We start from the raw sequence: 25,483 nt of genomic DNA, 5'->3' as shown, positions 1-25,483 counted from the left end.
AGAGTCTCTCCAAAAGACTAATATTAGCAGATTGAGTCGTATGGGGAAGTAGTAATTTTCCTAAGTGAAAACTTAATTGACTTATGTGCTAAATCATATGCAGCTTCTACAAGCTAATTGCCTTAGAGTCTGTGTGCATGCAGTCAGTGCCATACTAAGGTTTAAGCCCTCGTTCTGGTCTCCAGCTTTCCACTGCCCTGAGTCTCTGGGTGTGCAGTGCAGGTGCTGTGTGTCACGGCTGTGCTGTGTCACTGCTCCTGCAGCCTCAGGATGCTCTGCCTGCAGTAAATGTGTGTAGCTCTCTGATTCACTCGCTTCTGTTTCACTGCTGCACTGAGTAAAGTAGTCATTCATTCTCTTTAAGAATTCAGAGCCTGTGTGCTTGTGGGTGTGAGAATTTTAGCTTGAGTTCTTTGGGAGTTGGTGGCCAGCATTGGAGCATGAGCAGAGCCTCCCCTGTTAGCCCAATTTGCCCCCTCCATCACCTCCCTGCTGGTTGAGCCTGCAGTGGCAGCAGTGTGTGCTGAGGTGGATCCATGCACTGGCCTCAGCTGGGAGCCCCTGCAGGGTTAAGGGCTCTCTTTGACACTGCAGTAATGTAAACCTTAAGGATATTTGATGCTGGATTCTTTTTTTGGCCTGTTTAAAGGATTTTACTCATTGTAAAGATTTGCCTTACATTTCCTTTTTAAAATATACATAGAAATGTAGAATTATACTTCTATGTGGGCAGCAGTGCATTATCTGTGCACGAAGCAGGGAGGCTGAAACACCGCCATTACTGTGTTACAGAAAACCTGGTGTGAGGTTTTAATTAAAGCTTTTCCTTCTTGCTGCCTGGAAGGTTTTATTTTATGTTTTAAGCTCCTTGCTTTTCCCTTGTGCTGGAAGCTAGCAGAAGTGTTACTTTCAGACAGTGCTTCCGCTTCACTCGGTGAACTAAACATACCTTGAGTGTTTGGGACCCATTGCTGGGTCCCCACAGCACTTTGTTCTTGGGTTATCAGGAAAGCTGATGATACTCTGCCCTCTGGTCATCCTGGAGTGTCTGGACAAGGAGCAGATTCCTCCTCAGCTCCTGATGCCTGCCTGTGTGCATCCCTGTGCCCGCCGAGGGATCCACGCTCTGCCACGCGCTGTGTTTCATTGTTTGCAGTGGGTTTGTTCCTGGATGGAAAGGAGGAAGCATCCTTGTGAAGTAGATGGTTGTAGTTGTTGGTAAGGAGCTTTTGAGTGAAAGAAGCTTACGTAGATTGAACTGTAAATGTGGGAGCCTGTATTGAAGACTTTGAGGAAGTTTTTAAGTTCTTGCTATAGAATAAAATGAAATCTGGCACTGTGCTGTCTTATGGCTGATGCAGAACTGTGCTGCCAAGTGGTTGGGGACCTCTGTAACCCAAAACCAGCTGTCAGCATTCCAGAAAACTTTCTGTACTGGGGAGAACTATTCCATTCCCATCTCCAAGCAGCCCTTCCTAAAGCACAGGGGGTGATTCCAGAGGAGCTGCCTTGCACCACGCGTGGGCAGTTTGCACAATGCTACTCTGTTGGCTTAAATTACAGTAACCACACCCTTGATCTGCCTTTTTTTTTTTTCCCCCCGATGTAAAAGGAACTATTTTTGGAAAATTTATACAGCTGAAAGTGGTAGTTTAGATAGAAGAGCTGTTTCAGCAAAGCTTTGGGGTAGGCTAAATATCAGGCTGACCTTTGTGGAGTTCACTGAGCTGGTGGAAGCCAAATATCTGCATGAAGAACTGCACTTGTGGCTGTGACAAGAGGGGACTGTGCCTAGCGGGCCTCAATCTGACCTCTTCCCCTCCTTCTAGTCCTAACCTTCATTATCTGTGGGGAATGGAAACAGTTCCAGATGAGGAGTGTCTTCCTGTGTGGGTTGTGCAACTCCAGTTTGTTCTTGCGGCTGAGCCATGACCACCTTGCTTTGTCACACTGATGCATGTTTTCTTATTTATATGTTTCCTTCTTGATCCAATATTTGCTGTTCTTATTCTTCCCTCAAAAGCACAGTATTCCTATTTTGGTTGGCCAGTGTATGATACTGGAACGACTCTTGAATCTGCCCTCTGTGGCACACCAACGTACTCTAGGAATCGACAGACCATGGAGATAGGCACAGGTGACACAAGTGCTCTACTCATATGGAGTTCACCAAATGGACTTTTACCTCTTATTCTCGTGAAAACCTACTGGTACTTCAGCCTCGGTGCAAATGCAGCGTGGATACTTGTGGTGCCTCACCGCTCTCTTGCTTTTGTTGATGGTTGGGCTTTCCTGGCAGCCTTGCTGCAGGGCAGTGCTGAGCTGCTGCGGGGAGGGAACCTGGCAGCTGGGGTTGTGTGTACACCTGTGTGCCATTCAAAGGGCTTGTGTGGACAGATACCTTCAGGATCCTTTCCAGGAATAAAACAGATGCTATTGCACTCTGCATCTCTCAAGTTGACTAGTAAAAACAAATCTGGGAGGACTACAGTGCCAAAGTGTTACGAAGCATGCCCTGCTTGTCATGATGTCTTGTTGTTCTTTTTTTTCCTTTGCGAAAGAAGGGAAAGTTCCCAGGCCTTCTTTGTTTTCCATCCTACAGCAAAACCAACCAACAAACAAACAAAAAGCAAATCAAGCAACCCACCAACCCTCCTCAATAAAACAATGAACCTCAGAACAGTACATTTATGTTTGTAGGGAAGAGATGAAAATCGGGTATTCAAGTTCCCATTTGGTCTATAAATATGGAGTATGAAATAAGAAACCCTGCATTTTCTGTGAGAGCAGCCTCTTTTTGGATGTTTATTTTGACTACATAATCCTCAAACAAATACATTATTTGAAGATGTCAAGCACATTATTTGAAGATGTTATTTTTCTCCATTGACCACAGGGGGTGGATTTTTCTCCCAAGTATCCTGTTTGGCATGGCTTCACTGGAGCAGCCAGGAGGTTGGGAGCTGACATGATGGTGTGCCTTGGGAGCAGGGACTCTGTGCTGTGTGGAAGCAGTGCTCCTTTGAAGGTGTTGAGCAGTGATTAGAGGTCATGCTGCAGGGCAGAGAGCGCTCTGAGCTGAAGGCAAAATCTGGAGGATGTCCATTTACTGGAGTTCTTAAACACTGTGAAGCATGTAATTCTTTGTTCTGTTGGCAGTCTGGTGAACCAGAAAGGCAGCTCAGATAATGTTTTTAGCAGCAAATTTGTTTTTGCAGGATTCCCTCCTGGTGTCTTTCTGAACACGCACTGTTGGAGCGGGCTCAGCAGTGCTTCAGTTGGGCGCTGGGCATTCATTGGGAGGGGGAGAGCTTTGGGAAAGCGGCTTTTAGAGGACAGAAGAGAGAATTATTTTGTTTCAGTTGCATGTGCAAAGTGTGTGTTATTAATCTAGTAATGTGCAGATGATGTTCTGAGATCTGCATCTGATAAGCAGCAGGTTTATGCTCCATCTAACCTTGGAATGCCTGCCTGAGACCTTGCCAAGCCTGTATAGGAAAATATGGTTTTAATGGGATGGCTCAGATTACTTTTTTTTCACTTCAGACTTGCCTTTTTTTCAGATAGGATTCAATACATTACTCAGGCTTAGCAGGCTCTTACCTGCACGTGACAGGGAGCTGAAATTAGTTCAGAAAGCACTCTATTCCTTTAACATAAATGAAGCCGTAGCAATTTGCTTGTTTTTCCTATGAATCATACTGAAGAATGGCATAGTGTTGAGATATGTTTACAGCTGCATGTGCCATGACTTCACACTTAAAATTATACTTTTAACTGTTACACTCAAATTTAACTTTGGTTTGGCATCAAGCCTAATGGAGGCTCTTAAATATATCTATGTCTTGCACATGTAAGGCAGTTGAAAGGGGCTTTTTAGATATACCCTTGACCTGGAATCCAGTAAAGGAAAAAAGTAGTATTGGTTTTACCTTGGAGTGAGTCCACCTCCAACCCAAATGAATATTGGCACATAAACTGTAAATGATCTTAGTGGTGCTCCTCCTCAACGTGCCCTAAGGGTGCTCGGGTGTTGGGTTTGCTGCCTGTAAGAATGATGCTCCGGTGCCAGCTCCCACACGCCTTACACTGCATCACCAACGAATTACTCTTACCAATGAACTGTCCTGATAACTGTAGTCACCCAACCTTCCTTTAAGGAATAAATTAGCTAGTGTAATGTTTGACAGATGTCAAGAAACAAGTAGATTAAAACAAACCAACCATATTTTCCTTGTGAGCAGCAGAGGGAAGAGCTGTGTTGGTTCCTACGTGTGGCTGATGGCTCCAGAACCTGCAGAGGAGGTGCCCTGGGAAACATTCTCCTCTTCCTTGCCTTGGATGTACAACTCATATTTCTTGACTTCCTTTTCACGTTTTCTCTATTAGAATGTTCCAGTAGCAATCACTGACATAATAAGCACATAAAATAGCTTTTGAAATATATTAAACCTCGAGGGGAGGAGGGAAGTGGGAGCTCCTTCCATCCCTGATTTTGTCGTGTGACACCAGATTGCCAGCTATTTTTTATCTGGTTCCCTTTGAAAAAATTGACTGCTGAGGTAGGGCAGCCAAACCAAATGCTTGCATTCAGCGAGTTCTGGAAACAATTGATGAGTAATTGGATGAGAAAGGGGATGTTTCATGGTGGCCCTTTCGGTGCTGGTAGGCACCTACAGAGTTTCTTTTGGAAGAGAAAAGAAGTTGGAAAGGTAGGATGTGTGTTTTGATGGATGGGGATTATTGCTGGTTATCTAGTGAGGGGACAGTGGGCATTTGGTAGCGAAAGTGGTATTTTAACTGTAGATGAAAAGTACCATATTGAATGAATCAGTAGTTGTGGCTTTGAATGTGAAGATACATGAAGTTCTATGGGGCTGTTCTTCACGGGTCCTGAACCTGAGCTGTGTGTGTACCAGGAGTGTGGAAGGACTTTGCATGGGAGGAAGAGTATGGGTAAGTCAGGCCTTGTGCTTTCATTGATGAGTGCTTCATACAACAGGTGAGGTCAGTCATGGCTGGTTGAGTGTCCTTCCCCAAAGTAAGGTTGAAGTGTACCTTCATGAATTAAATGATCTCCTGACATTCTTATCATTGCCTGTTTCTGTGATGCTGTGATGGATATCTGCAAGTTGTGGTTTGGTCCGTTTAGAGAAGGAGCTTTTACTTTGTTTAGTATTTTAATGCATCCATGCTCTTGCATATCTCATACATTCACCTTCCTTTTGTACTTTAATTTCCCCTAATTCTTAAAGCATTTGGACATTGCAATCACTGATTAAAAAAAAAAAAAGATTGAAAAATGGTGAAATGAGTCTGTCTGTGCAAACTTGAGTGATGATAGTTTATCCAGTGTGCTTTTCAAGTGGTTGTGCTGTATGTGTTGCTCTGCTCTATTTGCTGCTCTGTTCTTTGCATTCTGGTCTATGTACAGTTTGTGCAGAAGTTTATCTTGCTGCTGTCACATCACTTCTGTATGAGGATGATTCATGGCCGAGGCCCTCAGCACGCATTGCTTTGGAGACTTCAGGGCACGGGCAGCAGAATGGCAGGGGCTGGAAGGGACCTCAAGAGATCATCAAATCCAACCCCCCTGCTAAAGCAGGTACCCTACAGCAGGTCACACAGGTAGGCATCCAGGTGGGTCTCCATACTTCCATAGGAGGAGACTCCACACCCCTCTGGGCAGCCTGTTCCTGTGCTCTGTCACCCTGACCGTATTGGATTTGCAGCAGAATTTTTCACAATCATTTGTCCCACACGTGGAGCTCAGCAGGATGGCATTTCTCCTGAAACGTTGTCAGAGGGACTGAATTTCTTTCATTCTACATGTATAGGAAGACATTTTTATTTCAGTTACGCAGAGCTTTCCCAATCCCTGAAAAGCTTGGGGGTGCTTGAGCCAATGGTCCTCTTTGATTTTTATGCTCAGAAGTGTGCCAGATTGGGAATGTGGAGCGTTTGAGAAAGCAGACATGTTTGGTCCCTGGTTCTGCTGTCTTTTTCTGGTTCAAAATGAGTTAGGGATGCTCAGTGCTCAACACGAAGGGACCTCTGCTGGTTTGGGAGCACCGTTGGGACTCTTGGGAAATCACCTATCTTTTGGCAATAAAGAAGAGCTGAAACATTAAAAAAGAACAGTGTTGGCATTGACTGGGTGGAAATAACAAAAAACAGCAAAACAAAATAAGAAGTTACTCATCTCTTCCCAGAAGAAGGGCGAGCACTGCCTGGAACGGCAGCTGTGGCTGATGGAGGAGCCGTGCAGCAGGGCTGGGTGTCCCACGGAGCGCCCCGTGCCAGGCAGGAGGGCTGGCTGTGGGATTGTTGTAGGGACAATGCTGGCACTGTGTGGCCGTGGGGCTGACACACAGAGCATGCTATAGAACAGTGATCGCTGTGTCTGTGTCCTGGCATGTCTCAGCAGGCTCTGTGTCGTGAGCCCTTGCCCATGAAGCTGGCAGGAACAGATGCTGGATAGCAGCAAAAAGGACCTCAGCCTTGTAGAGGTGCAGGCTCAGCATGGGGCTTTGGGCCAGGTGTGGGGAGCTCTGGATCTGATGGTGGCCAATGTAAGGAGCTGATGGAGAGAAGTCAGCATGCTGGGTTCTGCACAGTGCTTGGGTCTAACAGTGCTGGTTAGTAGTTGCATCGCTGACTCACCGAGAATCTGTCTGATAGTCTGATCTGAATGACTTGCTTCTAAACCAGCTTCCCCACAGGGAGGTTGAGTTGCAGGTGAGGAAGTATGAGAAAAAATTGTACTCAGCTGGGAAAACCAGCAGTGTTGCTGTGTTTTGAGGAGTGCTCTGCATTTATAATAGAGCTTAGAAATGGGTTGGTAGTTGTTCACATATCACACGCGGCACACAGTTCAGCTGCACTAAAATAAGGCCTTCAGGAGACAGCAAATGGCCTTTAGCGTGGTCTTACCCCGTGTTAGCATTCTCAGAATGAGAATGAATGGGTTGTTAAGTAGGAAGAATTGTTTCTAAAATCAGGATTTAAGTAAAATAACAACTGCTGCATACAGGCTTGTCGTGGGCACTTTCTGTGCCCGAGCTTTCACTGCTTGTTCTGAGAATAAATAGTTAATGTTGTGGAAGTACTGAAAGGAGGAGAATGGTTCTGTTGTTTCACTTCTGTACGTGCAGTGGAAGTGCACAAAGCTGCTGGGAGTGCCCTGCGTGTGGGCATTTGTTTGGGTTCGGGCTGAAGAGTGCAGCCCAGTCCTGCTGCCATGGCTGGCGGTGGCACTGTGCCATCCTGCGTGCTTGGCGCGTTGTATGGAGCCCAGCTTGTGCATATGGAATCTGTCGGGTGGGTGCCCTGCAGAGAATGCATTTAGATTGCAGTTAAAAATACCGGTGGTTCACAGATTGCTGTCTGGCCCTTCGCAGCGTGTTCAGAACCATGAAGCAATCTTGCTCCTCAGACGTCGATGCAGTTTTGTCACCTGCTTCTTCTCTTTTGTGCATGAGAAGGTGTTTATCTGTTTTTTCCTTGTATGGAAGCAGCACGCAGCTGTTCTGGTCCCCGCTGTAGCCTGTCGGTAGCATTATGCTATATGAGATCATTGTTTAGAATGGGCTCACATATATTTGGTTTCTTCAGTGTTACAAAATGGCCTTCAGGTTTTAATACAGCTCAGTGGATTATGTGCAGGGCCGATCCATCTGCTGTACCAGTCTTTGTAGCACTTACAGCCCTGTTTAGAGTAACGGTGATGAAAAGATGGACTTCCAAGGCTGTCAGCGAATGGTGACTTATGCAGAAAGCATTGTTCATCAGAAGGATTTGCCAATTTGTGAATATATCGTTCTATAAACATCAGTTAATAAAACTTACCGCATAACTGTGGACATGTTTAAGTCAAGGTGAAATTCCATTCCTTCATTTTGCTTTTCTTACAACTTCGGAGTTCCTGAGAACTCTTTTAATAGATGAATTCCACTGCTTACTCTCAAATCCAAACAGGACATGAGTTTCCTTCTCCCTCAGCCCAAAGCCTGGCCAGGCAATGCTTCTCACTGAGGTGAAAGCTGGTAACAGGGCGTACAACCACAGTGTGCTCATCCTTACACTGTTTCATCTGCCTGCTTACTCATAATCGTTAACTAAAATGAACATGCTATGAACTGTCCTGTGCATCACCTGAAGACCATTTATATTTACTGATCACAGGGGCTTTATTGGGAATACACACTTCTTGTAAAGCACGACATGGATCTGTCCTCTGCTGTCAGCTGTGTTCCCCCTGCTTGGCTGTGAGCTGGGAGCACGAGGAGCAGCTTCTGTCTGCTGTCTGGATCCAAAGCAGGCAAACTGGGAGCTGCAAAGCTCAGTGCAGTATCACAGAACCACAGAATGGCCTGGGTTGAAAAGGACCACAGTGATCATCTCGTTTCAACCCCCTGCTGTGTGCAGGTCACCAACCAGCAGCCCAGGCTGCCCAGAGCCACATCCAGCCTGGCCTTGAATGCCTGCAGGGATGGGGCATCCACAGCCTCCTTGGGCAACCTGTTCCAGTGCCTCACCACCCTCTGAGTGAATGTCTGTATGTCAAAAAGTATTGGAGAATAGCAACACTTCTGTGCTTTACCAAGACAGAGGTGCGTTGTGTTTGGAAATCCATCCAAACAAAGGTGGTTTTTAAGCCTCCTGCTGAAATTGCTGTAAAAACCCCTGTGTGTGGTGTGCAGGATGTAACAGCGCAGTAATTGTGTAATTTAAGAAGTGCATATTGCAGCTTTTGTTGTGTGTTTGAGTTGTTGGACTGATTTTTGTTTCTTTTCCCTGGGCTGTGTGAGACCTCCAGTGCCACATCACAGCTGCAGTGTGATCAGCTAAGGCAGAGAAAACCAGCTGGGTGTTACTTACATGCAAGGTTGCGTTGGTTGCAACTGAAGTGATACTCATGGGTTTGAGGGATGCAGATCTTGCTGTGCTTACCACTGTGGTTTTGAGTTGTTCTTTGATTGCTGTACAAACTTTGCGTGCTGCGATCTCAAAGTTAAATTACAAGCTTTGGATTTTGTATTGCTAGATGATGTGAGAGCAGTAGGAATAGCTGCCATGAAGGTTTGTTACCCCATTCTCTATTTGTATGATGATAAAAACGAGCAGATGGCACAGAATTGGATCCTATGATGACACACCTGTCTTCTCTTTTCCAATTCCAGGGCGTATTCCCTCGTGGATTCCAGTCAAGTTTCTACTTTCCTGATTTCTATTCTCCTCATAGTCTATGGCAGTTTCAGGTAAGATTGTTCATTAAGGCTTTATAGAATTCTTTTTTTTAAAGTAAAATGTAACAACAAGGAAGTGGGTATCATTTATGTCTTTTATCTATCTGTATGTGTGTCAGACTGATGGCTAATGTAAATGCAACATTTCTTTGTTCTGAAAAGGAAATGGAGAAGGAAGAAAAGGGAACCAGCTGAGGTGTCTGAGAAACGTAACTGTATGACAGCTTACAAGCACGTATAAGATAACTCTGAATTTGGTCCTTAAAGACAGTTCTGTAGAATTGTATTGCAGAGGGTATGAAGGGATTGCTGGGAGATATGACGTATTACTATCAAAAGTGCTGTTTTAAATGCAACATTTCAGTGTTGATTCAGTGTGTTCCTGCTCTGTAAAGCAGAGATCCCTGAATCCCAGCACTGTTGTCATGGCTGTAAGGTGAAAGAGGGAAGTGGGGAAACACGACCAGGGCTGTATTCTAGCAAGGTACCTGAGAATGCCTGTCTGTTCAGTTTGAATCTTCAGAATTTGCCCCGTTCAGGAGACTTGAGTAGAGAAAATTTTGTTCTCCCTCTGAACTCATATCGTGAAGCTTTGCTTTCCAGTGTAATGGCACCCAAGGAATGAGTTTCATACTGGCATACATTCACAGTGTACTTTGAACAGTATCACCTGCTCTGTAGTGTCCTATTGCTATTATACATGCTTTTTAACTATTTTGCCTTGTGTTTTACATTCTAAGTTGCTCAGTTTACAAGGACTGTATACTCCAGAGGAATCTAACTTAGTGGATGAGTGGTGATGAATGCAAATCAAATGAGAAAATGCCTGTTCTAGTCCCTTCCTTTTGCATGTTTTCTGAGCACTCCAGCTTATTGCAGACCAAGAGTCTGATGCTGCGAAAATAATTTCCTACATTTAGCTACTTTAGTAGATATATGAGCTGAAACCCAGATGGAACTGTGGTAAGACTAAAAGAAAGTAGCCCTCCTCAGATAACCTCATAGAAAGTGGGCATGGTTTCTGATTTTCAGTCTGAAAAGAAGCAAATAGAGCTATTGTGGTATTGCTGGCAACTGCCTTAGACAGAAGTGCAGTAATAGGATCAGAAGGAATTGGGTGGGTGAGTCATTAGGATAAAATCCACTTGTGTGGTGGATCTAATCTAATGCAAGAGGTTTCAGGGGAACAAAGGAGTCCTGGTCTGCTGTCCTGATTGGTGCTGGTAGCAGAGACAAAGCAAAATCTAACAAGTAAAACCAAACCAAGATATTGAGACAAATGTCCAATGGATCCTGAGTAAAGCCTGCTTCTGCAACGGAGTACAGCTTACAGTGCAGAGCTCCTGCTTCTCATACTGTGAATGGAAGAGCATTCCCTTCCTTCATTTGTGCTGGGTCAGGAATTGTAATTTCAAGCCCTTCTGAACATCTCCCATACATGTTCTGACCCTCCCTCAGCCCTTGTGCTTGGTGTGCTTTGTTGTCAGCTGTCAGAAGGGCAACTATCATTCTTCAAACAGTTACAAGCTATAAAATGCAGCATGCAAGGGCATATGTTAGTTACAGCTTTTCAGAGAGACGAGATTAGCTGCAGGTGGGTTGTTCTCTGTGTTTATTGCCATACGGTTCTTGCAGAGGCACTTCTCTGGTTTACCTGTTGGGTCACTTTGCAGGCAGGTAACAGTGAGATCTTCTATCCTATCACCTACTCAAAAGTGATTATGGTAAAGCCTGATTGAGCCATCATCTGTCTCTTCTAGTATCTCCTTTTAAACTGTTACACGGATGCTTCTCAATCAGAATGAGGACTACTTTTGTGTTGTGAATATTTGCAGAGGTATCTGCTCAGGTTTTAAATAGTTTTGGTGTTTTGTTTTTTAATGCTTCAACATTTGAAGTATATGAGCTGGTTTGCTCCCCGCTTCAGAAGCAGTGACTGTGGGCCCTCACAAATCACTGCTGTCTTCGTTGGCTAATTCAGAACTGAAGTGCAAGCTGTACCTCTGTATGTAGGTGAGGACTGAACTTCCCATCCCAAAGAGTCTCTGGTTTTCCCATATTAAGCATGCCATGTTTTAGAGCCCTGAAGACCATAGAACATATGGTATGGAAGAGTAATGCATATTGGTTTTGTTTTCCTGTGCTTTCCCTGCTCTGTCTTGCTTGTTTAGGTTGCAAGCATGTTGAGATAACGTCCTTCTCTTTTCTTGTCCTTCATGGTGCTAACAACCGTGATGGGTCCACGTTCCTGATGTTCATTAGTTAACAGCATTCTGTGCGTTTCAGCTGCGTGTGAAATGTATAAGTAGGTGTAAGAACCTTAGATTTATCTCTGTGGCAGTGGTTCAAAATATTCAAATAAAACGTCTGACTAATTCTGGTAATAGTGGGGTAATAAAAATAGCTGGCTGCTAAGAGAAAGGGAGTGCTTGGAGTTCATAAGCACCTGCTGCTGCAGAGCTGACAGGATGGAGCTGGGGGCTGGCCAGGCCTTTCTGCTGGAGGCCACCAGGAGTGTTCCCACGTGTTCTCATGCAGGTGGATGTGTGAGCAGCTGCTGCAGGTGGGCAGCTCCAGGCAGAGCTGTGGCACCTCGCTTGCACGGCTCTATGGCATGCTTAGGAGCTAGTGCTCCATCTAGGCAGCGCTTTATGCAGTTATTGCCCCTCCATATCTTGCGTGAGAACTTGTCTTCTAATCTCACAGGCACATTTTAAAAGGCATTGTGACAGTGTTGGGGCACAGCAAGTGTTTTGCCTCTCTCTTCTTTGAGATCTGAATGAATTCAGCAATCTCAGCTCAGTGTTTGGTTCTGATTGTCACCGTTTCATGTAGAACAGCTGAAGTTTGGCAGTTCGTCAGCAACCTCCAGTTCTCACAATTGCAGGGCTGTTCATACGGAGCAAGGCAAGGAGGAACTTGCTGGTTTATCACTCATTAGATGCACACTCCATTTCATATTTCCTCCTTTGCTTCATAAGAACATTTTCCTGCGGGGTTTCCCTGAAGCCTTGCTGCAATAGAAGTGACCCATAGTTGAAGTTGAACTTGTATGATAGTAACGTGCCAGCAGCTCACTCAGTGCCGTGGCCTCAGCATCACCCTGCCAAGCACTGCCCCATGGGAGGTGAGCTTTGAAGCCTGCTGGAAATGAGAGGCACTGTGAGGACCCACAGAACGAGCAGCTGTGGTTCATTGCCTGGCGGGAGCTGCTGTGTGAACGCTGCTCATGGAAACGAAGCAAAAACCTTGAATGAAAAAAGCAAATGTTTCTCACTCTGCTGTTTCTTTAAAGCCCAGTAAATTCTGGAATATCTTGTTTTTAACTTTCTCAGAGGGTGTTTTAGCGACCGTTCCTTAGTTTTTTTTATTAGTGATCATTTGTAGCAGAGGGAAGGGCTGAACTTCAAACTTGGTGCAGATGGCTTGGAAACAAACCGCTTTCTGAGGGAAAGGGGAAGTAATTTCCTAGTTTGTGCTTCATTTTGAGGTGAGGGTATTTGCAGGCAGTAATGTCATAATTGCTGGCTGTATTGTAATTGAAAGAGAGCAGGCTGAAGTTGTTGTGAGCAGTACATACAATAACATCTTTCCAGTTTTCTTTGCTGATGGCCCCATAGATGGGGAGGAGCTCCCTGGTGCCACTGATGGGGTGCTGCTGTGAAGCTGTTGCTGAGCTGAGATCGTGTAGAGAAGAGTGAAATGCTGCTCTGAGAAAGGAGTACCTTGTTTGGCTGAACCTTGGACCCATTCCACAAGGCCGTCCGCTGCCTTTTGGGCTTTTAGAGCTTGAGAGACGAATGTGAGGCTTAGTGTGAATTAATGGGCAGAAAGGAGGTGTGAAGGTGGATGCTTCTCAATCAGAATGAGGCCTACTTTTGTGTTGTGAATATTTGCAGAGGTAACTGCTCAGCTTTTAAATGGCTGTGGTGTTTTGTTTTGTTTTTTAGTGCTTCAGCACTTAAAGTACATGAGGTGCACCACCAAACCCTGTGCTGTCAGTGGTGTCCCACTGCTGCTGCAGCTCGGCAGCCTGGGGCTGGGCTGCTGCCCTGGGAGCTGTGCTGTGCCCCAGTGGTGCAGTGCAGAGCTCTGGAGGAACAAGCTAAGAGGGTTCATTTGTTAGGATTTATGTTCCCTGTTGCCTCTTGCATTTGTGGTAACTTTTTAGCTGATGCTCCAAGTTCTGTATGTCTCAGGCTTAAGTTTCCTCATAGTTTGTGTAAGTCCACGTTTTGCTTTCACTTCACGATAGAATCAGTTGTGTAATAGAAGCAGAACCAGAATGAGTTGCTTTCTGTAATACACCATCCTGCAGCCCCACACTGATTGCAGGTTGTAGGATTGCAGCACAGAATTGCTTACCCGTGCATTGCATAACCTATGCACTAACACAGAGTAGCTTTGATACCCATAGGATGGAACAGAAGATTGTGATGTTTGGTTTTGGTTTTTTTTACCAGTCTGACAAATTAATGGCATGCTTACTTTGCATAGTACAATTGCTTGCAGCTCAGCTTGGGAAAGAACAGAAGGATCTTAATGCTTGTTGACCAGAAGGCTTAAGGGAGGAGCTGTGCAGTGGTTCTGGTGGGTCCCTCCCTACAGCTTATTTGAATAAATAAATCTACAGCAGTGTCCTGGATAATTTGCATGCATGTTAGGAGAAGGAGAAACTATTGTGGTAAATTGGATGGCCAGGGTTTTTGTATGAAACAACATAGAAGTTAATGGTAGGAAATGACTGCTGCCCAAAACAGCTCCTACATGGAATTCCCTCCTTTCAGAAAGTTAAGCCAAAATTTGTTGGAATGTAATCTAGAAACTGCACAGAAGTGAAGGACTATGGTGAAAGTGACAGAGTAGTGTGTTGTTTGGGATTTTTGTTTGGTGTACAGATAAAAATGAGAAGATGAATCAACTGGAGCTCAGTCTGCAGGCAGGGGAATGTCAGCTGCTGAGGAATCAATGTGTAGCATTTCGGGAGAGCTTCCTCTCCTCATTTGTGCTGTCTCAGGTACATATGTGGTGACTTTCTAGGCTTTGCTGAAGCTGTTTCAGTTAACTAAGGGCTTCCTTATTCAGCAGAGAATTACATAAAAGCAAATTTTGATCATCCTTTATTAGAAGAGTGAGAGGAAGAAAATAACGTGATGTTGAAGATGAACCCCTCTTCTTAGATTTGAACCATGAGGCACTAAAATGAGAACTTCAGAGTTCTGAAACATAAGAGAATTGAAACTTTTGTTGTGTTTCTGTCACATTCTGAGTTTCCAGGTAACACAGACAATATCTGTGTTGTGGTTTGTTGTTAACAGCTGCCAGTGCAGTGTCAGACTCAGTACCAGACCAAGTGTGGTTGGGTGCCTCACTGTAACCACGGGCTGTGTGTGTAATTCCTGGTGTGTATGGTGGGCTGTTTTTTAATAACCAGCTCTTAAAAAACAAATGAGGGCTTTCTCGTGGGGAAGCTGCTGTTGTAGCGGGGTGGTAATGAGACCACAGCCAGCGAACCCAGATGGGAGTTTGAAATTCGCCTGCTAAGCTTGCTTTTCTTTCCTGCAGGTCTCTCAACATGGACTTTGAGAATCAAGACAAAGAGAAGGACAACAGCAGCACGGCTGGGTCTTTTAACGGCAACAGCACCAATAACAGTAAGGGTCAGCTTTACTCCTTACCTTTTTTTCATCACTTCAGTGTGTTGCATCTTTTGTTTCACCCAGCCATGTGTGTCAGCTCGTGCTTTGCAGCTCCACCTGCTGTAGTGTGGAGCTCAGAAACTCAGCGTGTGTCCACGGAAACTGGGTTTAAGCCATCAGTGTTGTGTTTCCATAACGCATAGAAACTGCATGCTGTGCAATTTGTCAGGTCCTGCTGGATATGAAAACTGCTTTTATTTTTATATTTGAAATAGGGTTATGGAAGGCAGTGTAATTAATTTCTCTTTGTCTGGTGTTTATCACAGTGACACAACATGTTGGCCTGTCTGCAGACAATTAGAGGTTTAATCTCATGCTATGCTAATGAGTCTATAGGGATGATTCAGCTTTATCAACACAGATACTGGAGTATAGCTTTCACATGGCTTTGGGTGCTCATGTAAAATGGAAACAAAGCATGTGTACACATGGCCCTTTCAGAGCAGAGATTAACCTGTCAGCTCCGATGCAGGGGCTGTCCCCTCTGTTACTGGATGAATGGATTCCAGGCAGCTTGGCCATCAGGGATACGCTGTTTTGCAAGCAAAAATGTATATGTGAACAACTGGAGTGGAATGTGTTGTACACAATGTGCTGTACATTCACACCTGGGTGTAATTTACAGTAACATACGTGGCTGTGCTCTGAGAACAGACTCTGGAATGAAGTTTCAGCAAGTGGAAGACATGGGTCTGGGACAGGTGAGCCCTGTGCACAGACCTCTGGATGCTGAGGTGGCTTTGTTTCAGACAAGAGATACAGCTTGAAATTAATACATAATAACAAGGGGGATGTGTTTTGGTGGCATTGGGGATTTTTTAACCATTGGCAGCACAGTTCCAGCACAGAGGTGGTTCAGCAGTGAACTGCTGGGCTTTGGGCATGTGAGCGCAGCAAGGGGATCAGCCATCAAACTGATCAGAACTGAAATGAAGAACTTTGACATTTAACACTGCACACCCTAATTCCCATACGCCAGGGCAGTTTGTCATATGTCACTTCTGTTTTTTTCCTTGGGAAATGGAAGAGCATGTAAATAAATTCCATTTCTCAAGGCAGGAGGAACTAGATGCAAGCTGCAGATTAGGACACAGGACTTTCTGTCTCGGTGCTGTCATCACTGGGCTGTCTGTGTTGTGCTTTAGCCTTTTGTCACTGCTCAGTAACAGAAGTACCAAGGGTTCGTGCAGTGTAAGCAATGTGATGGCTGTGATCACGGTTCTGCTTTTCTTTTACAAAAATTACAACATACTGTTGACAGCAATCGTGTTTCTTTTCATTTCCATGAGGGCTTTTTGACATCCCTAAATATGTTGGTAACTGTGAGTTCTGTAAGCAACCCATTACTATGCAGCTTTACTGGAAAAAATGCACACGCTTCTACACACATACAGAGTTTGTGTGTATGTATACTTGTGTGTGTATTTGTGTATAGGTTTGTGCATACGTATGTGATTCATAATCACAAGTTAATGTTAATTTTTAACTTGTTATTCATTCTGTCTGTGGCACCAGAGGAAAAAAACCCAACAAAACACGAGTCTGCTTTCAGCTTTCAGTTCTCGAGCTACAACAGAGCAGTCCTGTTGGTGCCCACGCTCCCTGCCAAAGCTGTGTCATTTCAGAGCTGCAGGACAGAGTGAATTTCTATAGCACTGACCAGCACTGACATGAAGCACGGTGTTCAAACCCAGAGTGGTGTCCGTCGGTCAGGACAGGCTTCAGGCATGTGGCTGGTATGAAGGAGCCCACATGTGGTGTCACCTTCTTTCTTCTGCAGGTATTCAAACCATCGATTCCACGCAGGCGTTGTTCCTGCCCATCGGAGCGTCTGTGTCTCTCCTTGTTATGTTCTTCTTCTTCGACTCGGTTCAAGTTGTCTTCACAATCTGCACAGCAGGTGACTGCGTTCTCTTTTTACTCATTGGAATAGAAGATAAAGCACTGATGTCATTTTGCATTATTGGTGAAAATTGTAAGGCGTGCGTTTTCAGAAAATGAATTGGTTTCGTGACTGTGTTTTCACTCTGTTTGAGGCATACTCTGCAAGGTTTGTTAAACTTACTGATCTGTAAATTGCAGGAGTTTTGGAAGGTGCTGGATGTGTCATCTTAAGCGAATAGTTCCCTTGTTAAAAATCGGTGCTTAGAGCTGTACGTGGTATTTCCTACTTCAGCTGCTTTATAGGATCGGACCATAGCTTGGTATTGGTTCATAGCATAGAGGCAGGCCCTGCAGACCATACTCAAACTTCTTTCCCTAGTTCAGTTTTGGTTTTTGCTCTTACGCTGATTTTCGTAGTTTGAAGGGTTTTTAATTGTCAGTGTTACTCTTGCACTGCTTGGCCTTAGGACAAAAATGAGATGATTGCAAATAAATTGCAACTCCTCTGATCCTATTTATTATTATTTACAGTTGGCTATTTAAGTAAATACCGGGACTCTGATTTTTGGAAAGTGTTGGCCTTTTGATCTTCCTGCAGATTTCCAAGAGGCCAGCTGCTATTCAGGGAAACAAGGTCCTCCTTACTGCTCCAAACGTGCACGAGCTTTAAAAAGTTGTCCTCAGTTCATGCATTGAGTCTGGGGAGGCTGTTAACCCCTTCACTACCTCTCATCTTCTCCCACTTCACAGATTTGCAGTGCGTGCTTTTCCCTCCTGATGTCCAGCTCCCCTCCAGCCTGCTCAGCAGTGTTGGTGTTGGTGGGCGAAGGCCAAATCCTGCTCTCCAGATGAGTGCTGGTGCTGCAGTCTGTGCTGCTGGTGCCACACTGCTGGGTGCTTGGTGCAGCTCTGGCTGCTGTCACGTGGGTTCTTTCCTATCCTGAGTAAATCATTACTTTGTATGAATTACTGCACAAGATAGATGTCAGTGATAAGGGAAGCTTTATGACAAAAGAAAAACATTAAAGTCGATCTTATTGATCCGTGTATTTCCAGAATGACCCTGACATTTGTGACTATTTGTGAGGCTTGTGGTGTGTAGTCAGGCTGCATTGTTCCAGCCAGGGCTTGTTCCAGGTTTAAGAGTACTGAGTCCCTGGATTGGTGCCCTAGGGTATCTCTGCTCTTGCTTTATGATACTGTTGTGGCCTCACATCAGGGAGTGTCACTCAGTACAGAGCCCAGGAGCCCTGTTGGAGGCACTTGGCAGGGAGCAGGCCACGGGTCTCCAGCTCAAATACATCTCCCTTTGTGTAGAGTTCAGAGGCTGGTGTGGGCGTGTTTTCAAATTATGGCTGGTATCTGGTTTCTTAAACTGCTCTTAAATCTTTCTGCCTCGAACTCTGGCTGTTCAGGGAAGGGTCAGGATGCAGGGAAGCCCCCACCGCAGCGCCGGGCTGGGAGGCAGAGCTGCGGGTGGCACAGTGCTGCTGGGGGGAGTTAGGGCAAGGTGTCCCGATCCTACAGTAGGTATTGGGGCTGAGGGGAAGGAGAAACATCCGGCTGGGCAGTAAGGAGCGAGGCTGAGTGGGTCCTTGTGGGCAGGTGTGTGTTGGTGGTATTACATCTGATCTCTCTGTGAGGGAGCCCAGCTTCAGGGTAGCAGTGGTGGTGGAAGCCAGGACAGGAGGTGTGGGATCCCCTGGTGGGGAACCTTTCCAGGCACCTCTGAAAAGCATCTGAGGTACCTGAGTGCAGAGGTCTTACGCTCGGTGTTCTTTCTCTGCCCGTTCTGTTTTTTTTCCCCTCCTATCTGAAACGTGAATAGAACTGTGAGTTTCTGTTTGCCAACGGACACCTTTGTATTTGGTGTGAATTTGTTTGGTTATTTATTTCTTTCTTCTAGCCAGACGGGGCAGAGTTGAGGGGTGGAAAGATGCGATGTGACCAAGGCAATTTTTCTCCAATTGGCTTCAGCTGCGTGCTAAAGAGAATGTGTGATTCCTCCTCCCCTCATAGCTTAGGGAAGAAAAAAAATATTCTAAAAAAGCAATGACAACCACCAGAACTTCAGTCCCTTCAGTTTGCCTTTGCTGTCCGTGCTCCATCAGTTCTGGCTGCCGTGTCAGTGCTGCTGCTGGGCGCCTCTCCAAGCCCTCATTCTTCCGCCTTTTAAAGAGCCTTAATACAAAACCCATGCTGTTATTAAAAAGCAAAAAGCTGGAAGGGAAGAATGGTTGGAAATGGCAGCAGTTACTGAACTTTTTTTTACTAATGTGTGGGTGGGGAAAATAGGCTTCATGAAAACAGAAAATATTTGGGGAAATGCTGTGTTTGGTGATTTCTGTCACTTCACCATTTTTCCTGTTCTCAGAAGCTTAAGGCACTTTGTATTTTACCTATTTTTCAGTTGTACTGTGGTTGAGTAATGAACAAATGGCTGTGAGTGAGAAGGGAGAAAAAAGTGACTGAGCTGAAAAACCAAAGAGCGCCTTTGTTGTGCTGAGCTGTGTGAGCTGTGTGCTAAAAAGCTGAGGACCACAGTTTGCAGGAAGATCTTTCCTTTTGGTTGACTCCTGGAATACTCAGAAACTTTTTATTGCCTACGTGATCATGAACAGCTTTGATGGTGATTTTTGTTAACGTGTATTTTTTCCTTTTAGGTTTGGAGGTAGGAGCATTCGATTCTTTCAAGAGCTTTTATTGTGATTGAAATTTGAAATTAATAGAAGAAAAACCTTGGAGTCTTTAACTGCTGCTGCTTTAGTAATACTGTGTATCATAATAGAACATTGTTGCAAGAGCTTTTTCAGATTGGAGAAGCTACTTCGTGTGCTGCAGAAATGAGGTCTGGATGTACTAATTTTGCCTTTTCTTCCTTTTCTAGTCCTTGCAACAATAGCTTTTGCTTTCCTTTTGCTCCCGATGTGCCAGTACTTAACAAGGCCTTGTTCGCCTCAAAACAAGTAAGGACTTGAAACATGTTTTACTCCTCTTCTTGTGTGCTGTTTATTTTAATATGAATTCTTTAGCAGTCTTTGGTTACAAGTGTTTAACCTTGGGGCCCGAGTTCGTGAGCACTTCTTCTGTGCAAACACTCTGCTTCCACTCCAGCACTGGGGAGCATCGTTCCTGCAAGTCATGCTTGCCAGGCTGGGAAACACAAAACCATTGCAGGGGGATGGATTTCCCAACAGTGGCTTTTAAGAAGTTTGGTTTATTTTTGCTGAGAATTCAGTTTCAGAATCGGTGTTGGGTTTTAATGTTTGTTAATGTTGAACTAAGGATGTTAGTGCTGGCTTGTTTGGAGGCTGTAGTTACACTGGTGAAAACGACAGTGGTTCTTGTCGTGTTTTGAAGTCAGATGTTTGCTTCTTTTCTTGTGACTCGGGTTCAGACTGCAAAAAGCACTTCCAGGTGGTACCAGGAAATGCCATCCATGCGAGCCATTTCAAAAGGCATGCCAGGATTTACAGGTCTTATTCCATCATTATAGTTCCGGCGTCACACATCACCTGAATGTTAGGCAAGTGTATTTTGCTGCTGTTCTGGTACCTATTTGTGGCTGAAGAACTTCCCCTCGGTTGTTCTTGGCACCCTTCACCAGTGGTTGAGCTTTGTTCCGGTAGCGTCCATTTCCTGTTGTGTAAATGGCAACACGAAGCCCCGCAGCTGATGTCTGTGTGTTGTTCCTAGGATTTCCTTTGGCTGCTGTGGGCGTTTCACTGCTGCTGAGTTGCTTTCCTTTTCACTGTCTGTGATGCTTGTGCTCATCTGGGTCCTAACTGGCCACTGGCTCCTCATGGATGGTGAGTATGTGACTGAAAGGATTCGATTGCCACTTTGTGCCTGTTGTGACACATGCAGACACCCGGGGATGGCTGGTGACATTTGCTGTTATTGATGTCTTGCTGAGTTGTAATATTTGGGTGGCAGGCTCCCTGAAAACAAGCCGTGTCAGAAGCATGCTGGGGTAACGATGGGGACTCCTGTTTTTCTGGTTTGTGAAAGCTTCCCAGGAAGTGCTGAACACCCATGAAAGGCTTCCTGCGCCTGTGTGGAGCAGGGTGAACTGCCAGCTTTAGGTAAAGGTGTGTGGAGATGGTGGTTGCTCATGAATCATAACGTGATCTTAACAGTCTGGTTCGTTTCTGCTGTGTGCTGTATTGGGTTTTGCTTTGGACGATCAAAGACTGTTGTGAGGCAGCAGCTCGCTGTCTGATGGTGCTGGCTGGGATGGGTGGAGCTGGCAGGCTTACAGCTGGAAGTGTGGATGAAAGCGATTTTTTTTGCTACATTCTTTATTTTTTTTTTCCCTTTTTCTATCCTGGTTGAACCAAATTCACAGCTTAGTGTTCCCACGAAGAGCTTTCCTCGTCCCCTCTGCCTTCCAAACCTCTTGTGCTAGCTCTGGCATTCATTTAGTCACATGGTGAACTGATTCAGCTCACTAGAATGGTAGCGTGCTCTTTTTTTGCTGGGCTATTTTTCTGCTGTTGCAGTGGGTGAATCGGATTATTGTGCACTCAGGTATGCACTAGATTTGGCAAAGGGTAACTGGCAGCACGATGGGATCTGAGAGGATCGAGTGGATGTGACAGCAGAGGGATGAAGGGGGCAGCCGGGGGCAGAGCTGCTGCCTCTCAGTGGTGTCAGGCACTGAATTGGCTCAGGACATCTCCTGAAGTGACGTCCTGAGGTGGTGATTGCTTGAGGAAAAACAGCTGGATCGGCATCACCTGCCCTTGAAATTGCATCTTTCAATAAAACATGTGTGCCACCAGCTTTCTAGTTGCTCCTAAATGAGATAGCAGCAACAAGTCCTGAGCACTGGCACCTTGACTGTGAGTTTTGTATATGGGGGTTATGTGTCAGTCATGCTCTCTGCTGCCACTGAAACTTCCACCTGTTGCCTGGAACACCTTGTAAAACACTGACAGCACGTGGAAGAACGCAGATGATGTTTTGTTTTATGCAGAGTGGCCCATGAAGGAATCAAGGGTGATCCTTGATCTGTGGTACATACATAGTTAAATGTAGATTCAGGTGTGAATTTTGACACAGTCTGAAGAGATTTGTCTGTCCAGAGGAGCTGACAGAAGCATTTACTCAGAGTAGTCATTTCTGTGAGCAGTGCACTCTGAAATAGCAGGCATTGAGGCAGTTCACCTGCAGGGCTCTGATCTGTGGGCACTGAGCGCATCCTGGGTTTTATTTCTTTGTGGTTGTGATGCAGTGAATTGTGTTGATGCCATTTAGCTTTGGAGTATTTTATGTCTTTTATATTGCAGAGGTTGTACTATGTAGGTTAGCCTCCCTTAGTTGTTTAAATCCTTCTGGTCCTCTGTCAGCAGAAATGAAGCAGAGGTGACTGTGCCTTATATTGGTTGCAGGGAGGAGCAGGGTGTGCTTTGTTGTGCAATGGAATCTTTCTTTTTGAGTATTTTAGAGCTAAGTAAAAAGGGAAATACTCCGTGGCCTTTTCTGTTATCTACAAAATCGAGGTGCAGCAGTTTCTGCCAGAAAAGCCTTCACTGCCTGAATGGAATTCCCTCGTCCCCTGGTAGTTGGTTGGCTGTTCCTAGGTGTAGGGACTCATTACAGGATAGGATGAGAAGGCTGTCTTATAAAAGCTTTCCTAAACAGAGGAGGTGTGTGGAGATGGGAAATGGGAGCGGTGTCTGTAGATTCATGCAGTGCCCTTTGGCAGCAGTGCAGTGAACTGAACAGTCCTGGGTACCCTGGGAACTGCTGTGGATCTCAGCTATTGCAGCAACCAAAGAGAAACTGCTGCACAGTGTGTATTTATTTCTGCTTTGTAAATACACTTTGAGAGTTCTGTAGGTGTGTAATTAGGTCACAGCTTCAGCACCTGTTTCAAAGGTCAACTGGTGGCTTATGGGTGAAGCTTAAGTCCTGCTTGTTTACATAATGATCTGCAGAACAGAAATTGCACCACTGATTTCATCTGTTCTGGTTGCAGTAGGTCAATAGAGCTAAAAAAAAAAATACAACTGCAAGCCTAAGATTTAATCACATATGCAGGATTAATTGTAATCTTCAGAATATTCCTCAGAATATCCTTCTTTTGTAAGAGGTGTTGCTTGCTGGAGTGTGGAAGTCAGTCCCTTCACTTGACTGAATGGTGACTTTCAGGTCATGCTGTCAATTCAGCACTTCCAGCTGAGCTGCTGTTGGCACAGCTTTCGGTCTGTGTGTTGGTCCTTCTTTCTGTCTCGTTGTCTGTCAGTTTGTCCTGCTGGCAGTCGGACTGATGGGCTGACGGATGGATGGGAAGACTAATGGACTGATGGACAGAAAGACAGTCAGATGGCCAGAGAGACAGAAAGATGAATGGATTGGCAGACTGAAGGATGGACGGAAAGACAAACTGACCATCTTTCCATCTGTCCCTCTGTCTGTCAGTGCCCATCCTTCAGTCTGTCCGTCCATCTTCCTGTCAGTTGGTACCTCTGGCAGAGGGCAGAGAGATGGAAAGATGGATTTGACAGGCAACTGGGTGGACTGATGGACATTTGCAGGACAGACTGGTGGACAGACAAGGGTGGAGACAGGCAGACAGATGGAAGGATGAACAGAAGGACACGTGCATGAAAGGGTGCATAGAGAGACAGACAGAAGGACAAACGGGCCGTCTCTGTCCATCCAACATTCAGTTTGACCGTCTGTCTTTCCATCCAGCACTCCGTCATCCTGTCCGTGTGTCCTCCTGTCTGTTCCTCCAGCACTGCCTGTATTTCTGCCTGTCCATCAGTCTGTCTTTCCACTGACACTCCATCCATTGCCGTCTGCCTTTCTGTCCGTCCATCTGATGCTCTGTCCCATCTGTCCTTCCATCCTTCTTCCATCTATCTGCCCAACATTCTGTTTGCCTGTCCCTCCATCTGTCTCTCTCCAGCCGTCCATCTCTCCATTTTTCTTCCCCCTTTTAAACACTCTGTTCACTCGGTGCAGTGAAGATGTCAGATGGGTGCCTGTGTGAATTTCCACGGTGCAGGAACTGACTGTGCAAACAATGGCTAAAAGTTCACATCGGTTAAAATATCTCCACTTCCAGTTAATTATAACGTGGAAATCCTCTCCTAAACATAGGCCAGCCTGAGCTATTATTAGCACTGGCTTTGGAGAAATCTCTTTGATTTCAGACAGCCTGTTCCTTTGTATTTGCTCTTCTTCAGAGGAAGTCTGCAACTGAAGGCTGTACTGAATTACTGAACGCGCTTCTTTCGCTCCCTGCTTTGCTGTGTCAAATTCCTTAAACATTGATAATTTATGTTCTATAACAAGTTGCAATAATGCAGCGTGATTTAGGATACTTGTTTTTTAATCTCAGTAATCACATCTCTTCATTAAAACTGGCAGCCGTGCTGCTCAGGGTTACATGGGGATGTCGAGGTGGGCCTGGCAGGCTGGGCATCGCGTGCAGCTGTGCTGGGAGCTGCTCCACGGCTTTGTCTCTCGAATCTGTACTAAATTGTCTCTGTAGTGCTTTGATGGAAGAACTCCGTATCTTCTGGATGAAATGCAAGCGTAATGGATTTTTGCTATTCTGCAATGATGGTGTGAGAGTTAGAATGTTGACTTGTGAACTGTGGCCTGATCAAGTTGTCATGCTGGTGAGCTTTGCTGACAAAATACGTAGGGGATTGGATTTGTGACTGCAGAGGAAAGGTTCCCCCCACCTCCCCTTTCTAGACATGTGTGTCACGTTTCAGGTTTAATTTTGCGTTGCGCATCCTTGATCTTCTCCTGGAACAGAATTGACAACTCTGAGCCTGCAGCATCAGTCAGTGCAGTTTGCTGGTGTGTCTGAAAGCTCACCCCTGAGAGAGGACTTCCCCTGTTTTCCCACTGCTGGGCAGGCGTTCACACAGATGTTTGTTACTGGGAGATCCCTGTACTTCTAAACAGTAGGAGCTCACAGCTGATGTTTGGGCAGCCTTGCACCATCTTGTTCGAGTAGAAGATTGGTTTGAGTGCTTCTTGGTCGTACTGTGCGACGTTAGCATGTTGATTTCTGGAGCTGTTTCCTGCTGGGGGCACAGAGGGTTGAAAGCTGGGATGTTGTTTGTAACTGGAGAGCTTGTGTTCTGTGGGGGAGGTGGTCTCTAGGACTCTGATCATGAGAACGTTTACTTGTGGTGGACAGTGGAAGTGGAGTGGTATTTCTGTTTCTATGGGGACGTGTCAGATGGATGTGTTCCTCCTGAATGTATTTTGTCTTCTCTTGACATGCGAGAACCTCAGTATCTGGAAATACTAGAAATCCATCTAGTGCAGTGCTGCTCAGGTGCAAACAGAAGCTTCTTCTGAGTGGTGGGTTTTTTTTGGGGGGGGGGAGGAGTATTGGTTTCTCTTTTTGTTGTTACTTGTTTGGTTTGGGGTTTGTTTTTATTTTTAATGCACTAATTGTGTACTTGCATTTTGTAGCTCTGGCTATGGGCCTGTGTGTTGCAATGATAGCCTTTGTCCGGCTCCCGAGCCTGAAGGTTTCCTGCTTGCTGCTCTCTGGGTTACTAATTTATGATGTCTTTTGGGTAAGTGCTTTGTTTTGTTCTGCTTAAACTGTTTTTATTGTTTGGATTTGTAATTGGTCTTATGCTGTCTTCACATGAAACGTGCTAGTATGAA

General features: G+C 45.3%; 1 protein-coding gene across 6 annotated transcripts in view; it reads left to right on the top strand.

Annotated features, from left to right (window-relative positions):
- Positions 1-25,483, top strand: part of SPPL3 (signal peptide peptidase like 3) — a 58,626-nt gene that overhangs the window by 27,792 nt on the left and 5,351 nt on the right. For 5 of the 6 annotated variants that reach the window (XM_042866073.1, XM_042866072.1, XM_042866069.1 and 2 more), the window contains 6 exons: positions 9,183-9,260; positions 14,814-14,908; positions 16,728-16,847; positions 19,719-19,797; positions 20,528-20,640; positions 25,283-25,389. In XM_042866073.1, the coding sequence (XP_042722007.1) occupies positions 9,183-9,260; positions 14,814-14,908; positions 16,728-16,847; positions 19,719-19,797; positions 20,528-20,640; positions 25,283-25,389 (592 nt within the window). The remainder of the gene's footprint in view (positions 1-9,182; positions 9,261-14,813; positions 14,909-16,727; positions 16,848-19,718; positions 19,798-20,527; positions 20,641-25,282; positions 25,390-25,483) is intronic. The other variant, XM_042866070.1, reaches the window with a different exon arrangement.

Source organism: Lagopus leucura, unplaced genomic scaffold, assembly GCF_019238085.1.
Source record: "Lagopus leucura isolate 7727_CA_CO unplaced genomic scaffold, USGS_WTPT01 Super-Scaffold_806, whole genome shotgun sequence".
Classification (NCBI taxonomy): Eukaryota; Metazoa; Chordata; class Aves; order Galliformes; family Phasianidae; genus Lagopus; species Lagopus leucura.
This window is presented reverse-complemented; position numbering and strand designations above follow the sequence as displayed.